The sequence below is a fragment of the Hermetia illucens genome, chromosome 2, assembly GCF_905115235.1.
Source record: "Hermetia illucens chromosome 2, iHerIll2.2.curated.20191125, whole genome shotgun sequence".
Classification (NCBI taxonomy): Eukaryota; Metazoa; Arthropoda; class Insecta; order Diptera; family Stratiomyidae; genus Hermetia; species Hermetia illucens.
The window spans coordinates 186,992,520-187,008,395 of record NC_051850.1 but is presented as its reverse complement, the minus strand read 5'-3'; the positions used below and the strand labels follow the sequence as shown (position 1 = coordinate 187,008,395).

The following is a 15,876-nucleotide window of genomic DNA, read 5'->3' as shown; positions in this document are numbered from 1 at the left end:
CGGACATGAAAACCCTAGTAGGGCTTTTGACGGGACACTGCCCCTTAAACTACCATATGGAAAAGATTGGGGTAGTGGTTTCGGCTGTGTGCAGCCAATGTGAGGAGGAGGAGGAGACACTTTTTATGCAGCTGCCCGGCATCCTCAAATCTCAGACGAAGACACCTTGGCAAGGTTTTCTTCAACGAAGAATCTGCACACTCTCTGCCTCTGGAGAATGTTCTCAGATTCGCTAAAGCCTGCGAACACCGCAGGCGGGAAGCCATTGAATAGGCAACTACGGGGATAGTACAATGGGCCTAATAATGACCTGAATGCTCGGGGCTGCGGCTCCCCCCAGTTAACTAAACTAACTAACTAAATTCATCCGGTATCCGGTCTAGGCCTGCCTTAATAAGGAACTCCAGACATCCCGCTTTTGTGCCGAGGTGCACCAATTCGATATCCCCAAAAGCTGTCTGATGTCCTGGCCTACGCAATCGCTCCATCTTAGACATTATATTTGAAAGCTTCACATTTTACTACGCAAAAACCCCTTGGAGAAACAAGAGAATCCGCTAATGAAATGCAGAATTTTTTTATTTGTTGGACTGAATAATGAAACGCTGTGAATGTTATTTTTAAAACTGAAAAGAAAAGAGTTTTATATTTGGTTGAGAAAACAAATATTAATATGTACGAATAGCTGGACAGAAACTATTTTTTGAAGTCTAGAATTTTTACCACAAATGCCATTCCTTCTGTCCTAATATATTGCCCAACTAGCAATTTATATAGAAATATTTAAAAGATTTTGAGTTCAAAATAAATTATGGATTGAAAGGTGGAAAGTCCAATGTCTGCTCATTGAGGAAGCCCAAGTGTTAAATATTTTTAAAATCTCCCGCCTACAAATGTCACTTTCGTTCCACCAACCGCCCGTATTAAAACCATCATCAAATCCATTCTGAACTTATCATTTCGAATATCTACTATTATAGGATCTACAACAAGACAATACTCCCAATAAATACTTTGGGTGGTTCTGCACCGACTTCGTGAAATATTCAGAAATTGCATTTGGGCAACTCTTCGCGCATCTGTCATCGACCGGTCGTGATCGGCTACGTGAAGTTCGGACTTCTCGCAAGGAATCAGAAAAGTCGTGTTCGTGTACCTTCTGGCCACCATGGCGGCAACGATGAGAAGATTTTGCGGGGCAGGTCTCCTAAAAACAACTAATAATGTAGCATTTCAGCAGGTATTTAAGTGCAATAATGTGTAAATAGTGTAAAGAATTGAAAAAACCAAAGAATGTTGGAAATAAGTGGATGTTTTATAGAGAAAAGTGTGAAGAAACACGGACACTGCGATCCGGCTGAGTTTTGTAGTGAAGATGTGTTACGTGCAAAACTAGCTAATAGTTCAATCAACTCATTGGTTTGGCTAGGAACAATTCTAAATAAAAATACGAATTCCAATTATAGACAAGAGAAAAATTCGGACATTGCAGCCAGAGAAAAATTCACTTGAAATTGTTATGTAACATTGGCTGACCGATTACAGACTATTACCTCACAAGCAATCTATTTATTTCTTGCAGATAAACAATCTGTCGACTACGAAGACATGGACCAAAGGACAAAAAAGGGTAAGTGCAAGTGAACTGGAGAAAATAAGCTGCAATTTCTGTGCAAATGATGTATGGGGGAGGATAACCTCAAACTCGATCATCTGTCAGAGTCTGACCTCTGTAAATTCCACTTTGTAACCTATATTTTCGTATTTCCAGTTGGTGGCAAGTCTTGGACTTTTGGCAGGTGGAGCCGGCGCACTTCTTTTCGCCTTGGACCAGTCCGTGAAGGCCTCCGGCACGGAAGTTCATCCGCAAGCTATGCCGTGGAACCATAAGGGAATCATTTCATCCTTGGATCACGCTAGGTATGCATGTTTAGAGCTAGGACGTTTCCCTTTACGATTGTGAGATGTTTCTTTTTAAAAATTTACCTTGAGGCATTTGGAGAGCGTAGATGGAAATCTTAGCAATTTGTCTGGTTCTTGTCGTAATATTTGACCATTTTATGGAGAAGGTAGTACCAAATATGTGTAAAGGAAAGAAACATAGCATTATTTCGGGACCAGTATTCGAATTTTATCAATTTATTTCATGCCAAGTTGCAGATGGGTTTGCTTTTTTTCAATAATTTTACTTTTGAAAGAAAGCTGTGGATATGACATTATTCTCGGAACTCTTATCTAAGATACAATTTATGTGGGACAAGGATAATGGTGTCAATTAGAGCAGATCCCATTGGTACAGATTTCTACTGAATTTCTTTTTGGTAGTAATGCATTCAGTCCTTTTTTTGTTGACCTCATTACAGATTTAGCTTTGTGTCGGTCCCATTACCACTATTGATAAAACAAGTAAGCAGATCTAACTCCATCGTGCACATCTACTGTTTTCATTGAAAAATTCTCTATCAAAATACGTGCATTCTTGTCTTGTGTTGTTAGTTTTATGTAGAACGAATACATATTACTTTAACATTTAGCAATCACTGCAAGCAATCACACGTACAAAATATGCACGAAACGAACAGACTTAGATTGACTGCAAACTAAGCGTCGGCGGTAAATAAATGAAGAGAAAAGTCTAGTGGAGAAATGTCGTCGAGATCGATTTTATTATCGCTGGCTGAATGCAGATATACGTCGTCGCCGACGACGTCACAAAAATGAAGTGTGATGAGTGGTCTCGACTTTGCAGCAGAGGCAAGTTCTTTTCGGCTTGCAGGTGTCCAACCGGTGTAATAGAAGGGAACGTAACGATGGTGTGAGGTAGATACTCTAGGTCGAGTAATTATAACACCACGATTATAAGGATGAAGAATACAAATTTAGCACAGAATGCGAGAACACAATATTTTGAAAACTGTTATAAAATATATTGATCAAATTTCGATAAAAAGTGAACACCAATGATAGTCTCACTGTAACAAAATTCGAAAATGATAAAACCGTGTCTAACTGTGTGACTAGAAACTTGTGAATGTCCCGTGCCACGGTTGGAGACAGAAGAGACCGGCTCATTTCCATGCGGTCTTTTCTGTCCCAACCAATGGCACTTTCTCACCGCTAATCCTCCACTCCCGTGGCGAGTTATAAAATGAGTGGAGAGTTTCGCACCATCTACTTGTCCGCATTCGCAACATTCGAAATAAATTTCGAATTCCTGCAGATCCTGCCGCGCCACATCACAATGAAAAACCGTTTTTCATTTGCAAAGATATCGATACAGATAATTAAACGATATTTGTCGGTTTATCAGCGACCTACACATTATTTTTTCATCATAGATTCTACGTAAGTTCGCTCGCTTCGCTAATGTAGCACGCAATAATGCTAGAGTACTTCCCCCTTAAGCGGTCTGTCTTATGTCAGTTTGATATTTTCAGGTCAATAAACTGGTGTACGACTTTATGATTCAATGCTTCATTGTCCAAGTAAAGCTGTTGCATATGTTCCACAGTCAAGATGAAACTCACACTTTTCCCGATGATCAAGTAAATTTTATCGGCGATTATTTGAAAGAGATCTCTCTGATGGATATTTAACGTTTTTAACCAAACAGGCATCAGACAAGTTTCCCTTTCTTCTCCGAATACGAATATAACAACATTCGCCATTAAAGATGACTCACGAAAAGTTAAAAAGAGACAAAATTTGAAATTCTTGAAAAAAGCCAGAAAATATAGGGCCTACAAATAAGTTCTGTCGGTTTTTTCTTAAAATTTGAAGCTTTATTGTGAAAAATTGGTTATACATTCATTGTTCAAAGTATTGCCCATCGCTAGCCAGAACTTTCTTCCATCTTTTAGACAATTCATAGATACTATCGCGCCAAAAATTGGCCTGCTTGGCCGCTATCCACTCATCGAGCCATTTTTTGAGTTCGTCGTAATTGGAGAAGTGCTGGTCAGCCAAGCCATGCTGCATCGACCGGAACAAATAGTAATCAGAAGGAGCAATGTCTGGAGAGTACAGCGGGTGACCGTTTCGTTCGGTTTTAGCAGCTCATAGTATACCACACCCAGCTGGTCCCATCATATACACGGCATGATCTTCTCACCATGAATATTCGCTTTGGCCGTCGATGATGAGGCATGGCCGGGGTATCCTCACGTTGCCCGGGATTATTGTAATGGATCCACTTTTCATCGCCAGTAACTATTCGATGCAGAAAACCCTTCCTTTCTTGTCGTTGGAGCAGATGTTCACACGTGAAAAAACGGCGTTCGACGTCTCTTGGCTTCAGTTCATACGGAACCCAACTTCCGACCTTTCGGATTATTCCCGTTGCTTTTAAACGGTTGGAAATGGCTTGCTGAGTGACTCCAAGTGTTTTTCCAAGTTCTTCTTCCGTTTGCGATGGATCTTGGTCGAGCAATGTCTCTAATTCTTCATCTTCAAAAATTGTTGGCCGTCCGGCGCGCTCTTCGTCTTCCAAGTCAAAATTGCCACTTTTAAACCGTCCAAACCACCTCTGACACGTTCGTTCAGACAGAGCATGGTCACCATAAATTTCCACCAAAATGCTATGACTTTCGGTTGCTTTTTTCTTCATATTGAAATAATGAAGTAGAACTCCCCGCAAAAACACATTATTTGGTACAAAATTGGCCATTTTCGATGATGAAAAAAGTATTGTTGTTTACACTTCAATTAAATAATTTATACTGACGTTTGTGCCTATTGACAGTAGCTTTCCGATGAATGTTTGGAAATGTGGATCAATGGAATAAAAAACAAACTACGCCATCTATTGTGAAAACCGACAGAACTTATTTGTAGGCCTAATATTATTTTTACCCAATTTAACTTTTCTCAATAGCTCGAATTGTAATCCGTACAACCTGATCCATAAGAATCGCGGACGTCGCATCGCTTCTATTAACTTCAGCTTTTCGGCCAGCCTCCTGCATTTGAACCCATTTTCATGCAAACGTCTGCGTATTGGAGACAACTTTCATCTTCTATTTTACCATAATATCTCGTTTTTGGCCCATTTCTTATTAATTTACCATTATTGAAAAACTGAGGTGTAAATGTAAAATAAAATGGACGCTTTTACACACATGGCAAATGACCAATTTTCAGCTCCTGTCTTCCCCCTTGTGCATTAAATGCCAGAAATGAGACCACCTTTCAAAAGCCCTAATCGTAACCTTTCATCGGATACCCCACACGAACATAATCGTTGAAAAAAAAATGTACACCCCTCTTTTGCATGTATGGAAATTCCACGTAAGACGATGCACGGCATGCGGCACAACTATCCTGGGAGGACCTGAAATGCTTTGCAGAAAACCGTGAAAGATGGCGCGTAAATGTGGTTTAGGCACAATGCTCCATTAAGGTGTGAATGGCAACTATATACTGTTATTCCCGCGGGACTACAGCGTCATTGCCAAGGTGTGTTTGTTGGATACAATTGTTGTGTTTTCTCAATTCCTCGGTTTTTTTGTTGAGTCGAAATCATCAAGAAGTTGATTGTGAAACAAATACTTGGGATAGGTTATAAATCTGCTATTGTACCGCAACAGTAAAAGATGTGAAACTGCAAAATTCTATCAAAAGTAGTAATGATGTTGGTTGCCTCTGATTTTTTGCGGTGAATGCGACATGCGGCCGGTCGTCAAATAATTAATACAATTCATGGATCTTCTTCCTTTATGATTCCGAAAATCTTTCGAAGGACTTTTCTCTCGAAGATCTCGATCTTCCTTTTCGACACTTGTGTCAAGGTTCACGTCTCGCATCCATACAGCAACAGTTTATTGTGTCAGTGCAATTTTCTCGATCTAATTATGGGAAAAACCGCGTAATTTCGTGTTTTTTGTTTCCGTAATTTGAAAGAAGGGCTCGTAGGTTGACAAATTGGTCCACCTATCGCAATCGCCCATTGCAATGTTCTACTTACTAGCAGCCGCCTTTCAAATTTGGATTTTGAATTTCGTTTTAGATTCATAGACCGTAAGCCCCACTTCACTCCCAGCTGACTCGAACTGCTCGAACACTTCCTTCGTGCGAAGCATCGATCGGACAAAAATATCAACGTCCTCTGCGTACGCCACCAGTTGCACGAATTTTACCAGTAAGCTACCTCTAGTATCAGCTGAGCCTACCTTCCTGACGACGTATTCGGGCACCAAGTTAAAAAGGGTGAGACCGAGACCAGCCCTTGTCTGAGTCCTGACACTGTAGCAAAGCTTGGTGTCAGTTCATTTTGGATTTTCACCTGGCTCCCGTTGTTAATCATTACGACTTTTGCTAGTCGGACTAGCTTCGGTGGAATTTTTAGCTCAATCATTATTCTATACAGAGCATTACAATTGACACTGTCAGGTGTGCGATCCTGACAGAACTGAACGAAGAGTTGGTGCACATCGATGTCATATTCCCTGGACTGTTCAAACCCCTGCTTAATCGCGAATATCTAGTCCGTTCTCGATCGTCCAGATCTGAAACCTCGCCGATGATATCGTCTGTATACTCTCTCAGTCGTCGTTCAATCATATCTGTCGGCACCTTGTAGAACGTGCACAGCAATGAGATCCCCCTGAAGTTTTCGCAATGAAGAAGATCTCTACTTTTGTACACTTTTCCTCCAGTCGTCTGGTGCTTGTTCGGTTGTCCAGATTCTGCCGATTAGTTTGTAGATTCGATTGGAGAGCTCTGTTTCCCCTTGCTTTAAGAACTCGACTAGGATGCCATCAGTTTCCGTAGCTTTTATTTAAACAATGCTCGCTCGGGTGTGGGCACTTGTTCTTCGCGTGGGTCATCCGGGATGACAAAGGGATGGAAATGTGTCGTCGTTGGATTCAAAAAGTCTTGGAAATACTAAACCCATCTGTCTATTATTTGGGTCGTGTTGCTGATGATATTGCCATTCTGATCTCTACGGAGAGTAGTTCGCGGTTTAAAAACTATTCTTATTTCGTACTACACACTCAAAGTTGTTTTTAGCTGCACTCTGGATACCTGGATACCATCTCTAATTTTTCAGCCCATTTCGTCACTACTTCAGGCGCTGCCTCATCTCTGCCCTGGGAGCAGCCTGGCCGAAGCGGCTCGCAGATGTTATACGCTCTCTTTTATAATTCGCAAAACACAACAACGGTACGAATTATAATCAGCGTAAATCCGCTTACAGTTTAGACTAAAGCTTTCCTGGAACTAGACAATTGTTTTTTTTAGGATTGGGGAGTCCAAAGTCCACATCACTTGATGCCGGATCGAACCAAATGGTGAGCAACTTGCTCCCACTCTTGATGGTCCACGGGCTGCTTTTTTTGTGTTTAACACTCTCCATTTGGTCCTATCCGACATCAAGCGGATGCGGACTTAGGACTCCCCAATACCTAAAAAAATAAAAAGTCTTTTTATAGGTTACCGACTTATCTTCACATACTTACAGTCTGTTACATAAGAGCGTGGTCACTGTTAAATAATAACAATGGATTTTTCGAAAATTCGCAAATTTATTGATAATTTGGTCGTCAATACTCAATGCAAATACCTCAGTAGCAAGTCCAATCTCCTGCATTGTCAATTATGGCCTGGCACCGTCGGGGCATACTTTCTACTAGTTTTTCTGCATATTCTACCGGAAAAGACCTCCAAATTTTCCGAATTTGTCGAGAAAGTTGATCTAAATTACATGGTTTGCGTCTGCGAAGCTGCATTTTCATCAAAGCCCACACATTTTCCATGGGATTTGCATCCGGTGACTGAGATGGCCAATCTAAAGTGACAACTCCGTTTTGCGAATTCCACTCGCTACACGCTCGACTCTGATGTTTCGGATCGTTGTCCTCTTGAAGGATCCAGCTTTCATTTTTCTTGATATACCATTGCTTAGCAGATGGTAACAAAGCCTTTTGATATATTTTATTCATTTTTTCGGCATTTAAATTCTCGATAAATAAGAACAAAGTACCGAAACCTTTGTTTGAGAAGCACCCCCAAACATGGACTTTGACGGGGTGTTTAACTTTCCTTTGAAGCATCCTACTGGTGGAGGTTGGCCAGGCGTGTTTGATGCTCGGAAATGCCCAGAAGGAGGATTCATAAAAAAAAAATTACGTTGCTCCAATCGCGGTCCAAGTTTTCCTTCGCCCATTCCACTCGTTTTTCAACGTGTTTTGCACTCAACATTGGTTTTTCCAAAGTACTGCGATATTTCAGTTTATTGGCAAGTAAGTGCCTGCGAATCGTTCCGTAAGATATGTCAACACCTTTTGCTTTCAATTTCACAGTAGCTTCACGTAAAGTCAAAGTTGGATCTTTCGAGAACAATGCGAGAATCTTTTTTTCGTCTTTTTTTGAGACTATGCTTGCAGTTCCGCGATCAGGAAAATCATCAACGTTACCGACCATCCACTTGCTAACGAACTGCTTCGACTTTCCCATATATTTCGCAACAGCAGTTTGCGTTAATTTGGGTCCTTTTTCATGCAAACATAGAAAAATTGCCTCAAAGCGAGAGGCGTAAACAGTACTCATTTCGAAAAACCACTCAATTGAAGACTAAATTTGACAGAGAGCTGACTTTTTACAAAAAGCATGAAGGACTGAGGTGCCCTCTATGTCATAGAAAAAGGAACAGGACGCTCTGATTTTTTATCTACGTGTAACAGTGACCACGCCGTGCCGCAGCTGAAACTGAACTTCCCTCCAGTGAAATCATTTGGAGACATTCGGAAAAGTATTGGACAACTCTGGCCTACGGATTATTTATCTAAGAGTAATCTTGCGGTATTTCTAGCGATTAAATTATTTGAAATAATTGGATCGTTTTTTGGATTTTTTCTAATGTTGCATATACCGATATTTCCAGAGCCACTTGTTCCTTTCACCAGTGCTACACCACGGATCATTGATTATTTTTACATAGTCAACCAAATATATACAATGCATATTCTTCTTTTTCTTCAGCCTTTCTCGCGTTCACAAGCGGGGTCGGCTCATCGTGATCGGTTTCGCCATTTGGCTTTATCAAATGCCTGATTTGGATGCAATCGCAAGAGTTTGAAATCCCCATCCAAAGTATCAGGCCACCGTTGTTTCGGCCGGGTTTTTGGTCGCTTACCATCCACTTCGATGTTGAGACCAATCTTGGCAAGTGAACTCTGTGACATAGACTAATGTTAAATTTGCGGTAGTGCAGCACTATTCAAAAAACACTACTGGCCGATGATCAATCAGAGAAAGTTTGGCTAAAGCGGAAGAATGTACGAGATTTGGGAAATTTTCGGGTGAGAACAGCGGAGTTCATAATGCCTTTTATTTGGAATGGAAGATAGCCAATTGACCCAATGGGCTAATCAAGATCAACCAAAAAGTCTAAGCTTTCCTGCATTCCAAGTAAACTTATGGCAAATGGTGCCCAACGTGGGCGTGACATTCGTTACGTTCAGGATCACATATTCGTGTGAAGTATAGATTTTCTAGCTCACATTGATCTTTCTCCATCACTGTGTGCGGGAATTTTGCTGCGCACAACTGCCCAACATATTTTTGGATTTAGGTGACTTTTTGTCAGTAGTGAGATCTGCGGGCTAAGAGCTAGTGTCTATCCTTTTGGTTACAATTGACTCAAATAGGTTTCATCAGTATAACTCGTTTACCCAAAATCAGCGCCACTGTCCTTCCATTTCCTCAAATGCTCATTTAGCTATCCTGCGAATCATCTTAGTCTTCTATGGCTACTTCCTGATTTTCACTTTTAATGATGGTACCAGGTAGGCAGGATTAGTATTTCCTGTTCACTCCTTGGTGCTTCAGCTTCATCATCACATACAAGCAAGTTATAAGCTTATAGCTGCGAGACAAACACAAGACGAACACAGGTACCCATGACAACTGGGATTCGAGCGCAGAGCTGCGAGATTGGGCGGCTGGCGCTCTACGCCTTCCAATTGACACGAATTTACCCACAGGAAATTCTAGTTTTAGAACGATTGTAAGTGGCGGTTTTTTTGAAAGTTAGACGACCGAAGATAGCCTGGATAACCACTATTAACGTTGAATTAAATTAAATCAAGAGAGATTGCAAGCAATTATATAATGTTAACATGGCCACCCTCCTCCCCTCCCGAAATCCTTCTAAGAGTTTTGTATTTAAAGAACAAGAGGCATCCCCTTGAATTTCGGCCAGAAGAAACGATGGAGGGACGAGAAACCTAAAGGTCCCCAATCGGTTACTGACTTTTCATGATTCATTGAGACACGTGAGTATGACATCACTATTCGTGTAAGCTCCAACCGCACCATGTAGTTTGGGCATGTGATTTGTGTGTCTAAAGGACCATACCCCCAATGTGAAACTTGACTAGCATATAGGCAATAAGGCTCCGGTTAACGTAGTCTTGCTTACCATAGGGAACGTCCTTTTTGACGAAGGTAGACCGGCGTTGATTACGGAATTTATTTCATAATGTTGCCTTCACAAGTAGAACAATAATAATGTTGGTAACGTAGAATTATACATATCCTTTCTTAGCACACTCTCAACTTCTCATCACAGACGCATTTCATTACAAATTGGGTCAACATCCTTGACTTCTGGGCTCGATTATTTAATCCTCTGGTGTCATGGAAAATTGATTGCCTTATGAGAAGGATGACTCAACTACTTCTGACTATTGCTCGGTATTTTTTGACAATTTTTTTTCGAGAACAGCTAAGAAAAACGGGCGATAAATGCATTATGGAATTTATATCTGCATTCTGCGCTCTTAAATCTGTAACACTGTAATTGGTACGGGCGGTAAATTCCATCATTGTCAGGCCTATGAATCCCGTCCGTGGTAGTTAATAACAATCAACGAAAAAATCGAATGGCGAGAAGTCACCACAAATATGTGAAGGCAAATATATTTGTGGTCCTGTTAAGAAAATTTAATTCAATATCCCTAAAAATACTTCTTCCAGAGCAGAGGCAACTCATCATGCTACCCTGGGAACAGCGTGATGAAAGTGGCTACAGGTGGTAATCTATTTATGTATAATCGCAAACAGGTCATGAGTACGAATTATATTCAGGTAAAAACTGCCTTTTATTCAGTGGGAGAAAGTTACTTTTCGGATTTATCCAGTCCGGTTACGGACTCAGGACTCCTTCAATCCGCAAATAAAAAATAAATATCCCCAATTACTTTCAAACCACCATTAAAACGACGCAAAGAGCGGACTGAGCGTGTATACTTCATTCGTTTAAGTTATCATAAACCAAGCCGAGTTTGCCTAGAACTCCAGAATTACTGACGCAATACGCGCTGGCATGGAGAAGTACCGTGAGAAAGATTGCCTTCCTGGATGTTGAGAAGGCATCTGAGGGTGTGCCACACAAGCTCAACTGGCATGCGTTCCGGCAGCACCTACGATCGAAAGAGCAAAATTCGCTTTGTGTCTCTATAGTTGCGAATGCTGGTCGACTTGCAAAGACAATGGAAGCGAAAATATTGCATTGGATTAGTGGCATAACACGGTATTATCATATCCGAAATGAGGACACCGGTGATCGATATTGGGTTGCACTCAAGCGTGTTAAAAGAACAACTATGACCTGATAGAATATGTGGGGGGTCTTGGAACCTTTTGATTCAATCTGGACCAAACCTATGACCTACGGCGAACTAGATTTGTATCGACCTCGCTTCCTCAAAATGCAAAGGCCGAATTGGAAAAAGGAAATCGTTAATTTTCTCCTTACAAATAGCGGGGTCTGTTTGTTCCTGTTTCTACTAATTCCGCTGAGCAGAAAAGAAAAATAAAATGCTCATAACAGACTTCAATCTGGGATCTCTATGAACTAAGATCAAGGCTTTTTATTAGTAGCTTGGGTTAATTGACTGCTCTTATAGTTTCTTGCAAGGCAGTTGGTTGAACTGATTGAGAAACGCAGTTGCATTGAAAGTAGGATTTGACCTGCTGAACTTGCGATGCAATGGATTTTATTTTGACATAAAAATGCATTCTTCTTCTTCAATGGCGCGATAAGCCAAATCAGCCTTTGACCTCGAGGCTAGACTTCCTTTAGTCATCTCAATTCTTCGTTCACGTCCTCCAGTTGGAAAATGTTGGCAGTTTTTTACTGTCCTCCTCCACTGAGTCCTCCCACCGTTTGCGTGGCTTTCTCAGTGGTCGGCGTCCTTCGGGTGTACCTTTTAATACCCCTACGTGGCTGGCCCACTGCAATTTTCGAAGTTTTACCGCCACCGATGCTGCTAGGTCGTCATAGAACTGGCATAACTCATGGTTGTATCTCATTGCCCAGTCAGCTTCACCATTTACCGATCCAAGTCTCGAAATGAATGTGCTATGATGTTTATGTCGTCAGCGAATTCTACTATTTGCGAAAATTTGTAGAGTAATATTCCCGTGGCACCTAACATATTGAAAGACTAGGTTAAAAAGCATGGGGGTGAATCCATGTCCTTGCTTTAATCCGCAGTTCGTTTCGAAGCATTGCGTTAGCATAGGATTCAGTCTTAGTCATCGTCAGTTCGGTTATTCGTACCAGTTTTTCTGGTAGGTGGAGCCCGCTCATGATACGATAGAGTGCTTCTCGTTTGATGCTATCATACGCTTAAAGGAAGTCGAGGAAGAGCTGATTAACGTCGATATTGAACTCATAACACTTTTTCAATAGTTGTTTGACCGTGAAAATTTGGTCCATCGTGAATCGTCCTTTTCGAAAGCCACATTGGTATTCACCAATTAATTTGTCTGACGGTATGTGGCTCTAATCTAGTTTGGATGATTTTCGTCAAGATCTTGTTGGGTGTGCACAACAATGAAATGCCTGCCATTTGTCTAAATTTTTAAAATAAGTTTATGGAAAAGATTTTCCAGGCAATCTCCTCTCCTCTGTAATAATACCATCGAATCGCGGGGCCTTATTCACTTTCTGGTCGCCCAGGGCTGCTTCCACCTCTTCAATCGAAGGAGCTTCGACTGGTGTATTGTCTATAACTTTCGGGATCGTCAAAGCTGTACTTTTCGTTGCGCTTCCACTGGGTTGAGCAGCTTCTTGAAATATTTCATCCATCTTTTCTTGATATCGTCGGAGTTACCTAGGATGTTTCCTTGGTCATCGTTACAGAGACTTGTCAACAACATCGAATTTCTGAGACCTGCTCTACTTCGGGTGATGTGTTTTCGTTAGTCGACATCAAAATTTCGTCCTTACTAACGTGTCAGAATCACAATTGGCCCCACGTAGTGACCTTACATCCGTAATGCTGGCTGCAGTTCGTTTTTCGATAAGAACATGGGCAATTTGATTGAAAGTGCGACCATCTGGCGATGGCCATGTCCTTTTGTAAATGTCGCGATGTGGGAGGCAGGTATAGTTTACCGTTATGTTCCTAGTGCAAGCGAAATCAATAAAACGGTGCCCGTTGTCATTCACGTCTTCATGGGGGGTGTGTTGTAGTTGTTTCTCGACGAAAATCGCACACAGTCGTTCAGTTATTGCTTTAAAGTCAATGACTTGTTCTTTGAATTTGTTTTCCACGGTAAATGCCACTTTAAATTCTCTGCTTCCCGATTCTTTTCCGCTTGTGAATACTGTGTGCGAACGTATGTCGTCAACGAGCCATTTTGTCTCTTGGATTACCACGATGTTGGTGTTGTATCCTGAAACTTCTTTGAGAAGTTCTCGCAAAGCACCGATTCTATTTAGGTGCGAAAATTCCCAGTTCCGTTGCTGAAGTCGTTACCGTTGAATCCATCCGAGGCATCCTGGTAGCGCAGCAAAAGGGCATTGAAAAACTCATTCTAGAGTCACATAATCCATTAAAAGAGAAGGTAAACTTTTAACTAAAATAGTCCATTTCTTGCAAACTACAATTTTTAGGTTTTTACAATCAATACACGATAGATGTAATAATTAGACTTTATTAATTTTAAATGAATGAGTTTAAATTAATTAAAAACTGCATCGCGTGATAACCGACTATTTAAACGTTAGAGGCAGAAGAGAATGATCTCGCTTCATGTGTTTCTTTCTGCCCCTAACTCATGGCACACTTTCCTCGCTAGTCTTCCACTCCCGTGGCGAACTCTACAAAGTGGAAAGTTCCGCGCCATCTATTTGTTCACATTCGCAACATTCGAAATTTATTTCGAATCTTGCCGCGCCACATCACTCCCCCCCGAATCATGCCGCGCCACAAACTTATTGGAAGATAGTTGAAAGTGTTGAAACAAAAATATTCTATAATGCAAGCCGCCTATATTCCTAAATTTCATTGAAACACTTTGACATTTGTTTCAATGCATTGTCTTTGCCTATCAATCTTATTGTCTGTTCCGTTATCTGTGCTATGTGTGGAACTAAATCTTTAAGCGAAATAATAGTAAAGGGGACCGCACAAATAATGACGAAGTAATGTGTTGTTCCTTCAAGATATAATGATCAGGCAGGAAATATACTCTTAGCATAACAATACTTTTACAATTTAATTCTACTTCAATTTTCTAATTAAATATATCATCTAGCGTACGACGAGGTTACCAAGTATATAAGCAAGTATGTGCCGCTTGCCATTCGATGAGATACATTGCTTATCGTAATTTGATCGGTGTTAGCCACACTGAAGCCGAAGCCAAGGCAGAAGCTGAAGAAATCATGGTAAGATCATGACAAGATTTCCTCTACATCTATTTAATGATACCCATGACCAGGTGACGGACGGTCCTGACGAGCAAGGAAACTATTACAAGCGGCCAGGAAAACTATCCGATTACTTCCCGAGTCCCTATGACAACGAGGAGGCAGCTCGTGCAGCGAACAATGGTGCTTATCCACCAGATCTAAGCTATATCGTGTCTGCACGTAAAGGGGGTGAAGATTATATCTTCGCACTGTTGACTGGATACGTTGATGCGCCAGCTGGTGTAGTGTTGCGAGAAGGTCAATATTTCAATCCTTACTTCCCAGGAGGTGCTATTTCAATGGCTCAAGCATTGTATAATGAGGTAAGTGCCAACCACGCATTTCCACTGACTAAAAAGGTGATTGACACACTCTGCCCAGGTAATTGAATACGAAGACGGTACACCAGCCACGGCCAGTCAATTGGCTAAAGATGTGTCGACCTTCTTGAAGTGGACTTCGGAGCCGGAGCACGACGAACGGAAGCAAATGATCATCAAAGCAATTGGAATCTTTACATTCTTAGGAGTTCTATCCTATTATATCAAGAGGCATAAGTGGTCATCGCTGAAATCAAGGAAGATAGTATTTTATCCGAAGAGCGAAAAGTAAATTAAATTTTTAACACCAAAAGCGTAAACAGTGTAATGATAAGCAAATCTAAGAAATCACTAAAGAGATCTGTTCCAATATTCTTTCGTTGGACACTTATCAACGCGACAACAAAAACAAAAATAATAAAACAAACGTCTCATGTTTGATGAGAAAAGAAACACTGGTTTTGCTAAAAGAAATCAATTAAACGTTAAAAACAACAGAAACGAATAAGTGTTGTAGTTAATTAAAATCCAACTTACCGAAAATGAACACCTTGGCCTGTTTATTCAACTTAATTTCATGATTTTGTCGTGAAGCAATGACTTTCCCCCTATGTTCGTATTTCTTGAAAAAGATACGCAAATTCAATGATTGCTACTGTTCCTGCTATTGCTTCTGCTGCTGTTGCTACTTAGTGGCGGCAATGATTACCACGGTGATTAAATGCCATCAGAAATAGACGATTACCATTTAGAATTCGTTAATATTAAAAATAATTTAATAATTACAAAATGTACACGCCGATCGGGTATTTAAATAAAATTTTTACTTGTAAAATTATGTCACAGTGA

At 40.8% G+C, this 15,876-nt stretch overlaps 1 protein-coding gene across 1 annotated transcript; it reads left to right on the top strand.

Annotated features, from left to right (window-relative positions):
* The first annotated feature begins 1,023 nt into the window (after nt 1–1,023).
* Nucleotides 1,024–15,574, top strand: LOC119648378 (cytochrome c1, heme protein, mitochondrial). Its single transcript, XM_038050110.1, has 6 exons — nt 1,024–1,240; nt 1,583–1,630; nt 1,772–1,920; nt 14,551–14,683; nt 14,737–15,030; nt 15,089–15,574. Exons 1-6 carry the CDS (start codon nt 1,169–1,171, stop codon nt 15,317–15,319), a joined length of 927 nt encoding a protein of 308 aa, XP_037906038.1. The 5' UTR covers nt 1,024–1,168; the 3' UTR covers nt 15,320–15,574.
* Nucleotides 15,575–15,876: the final 302 nt, after the last annotated feature.

Bases quoted from the DNA above. Each gene is read 5' to 3' on its own strand.
- LOC119648378 (XM_038050110.1), top strand. From the start codon at position 1,169: ATGGCGGCAACGATGAGAAGATTTTGCGGGGCAGGTCTCCTAAAAACA. The intron at 1,631-1,771 runs GTAAGTGCAAGT...TCGTATTTCCAG, and splicing joins GGACCAAAGGACAAAAAAGG to TTGGTGGCAAGTCTTGGACT. The intron at 1,921-14,550 runs GTATGCATGTTT...TATATCATCTAG, and splicing joins TCATCCTTGGATCACGCTAG to CGTACGACGAGGTTACCAAG.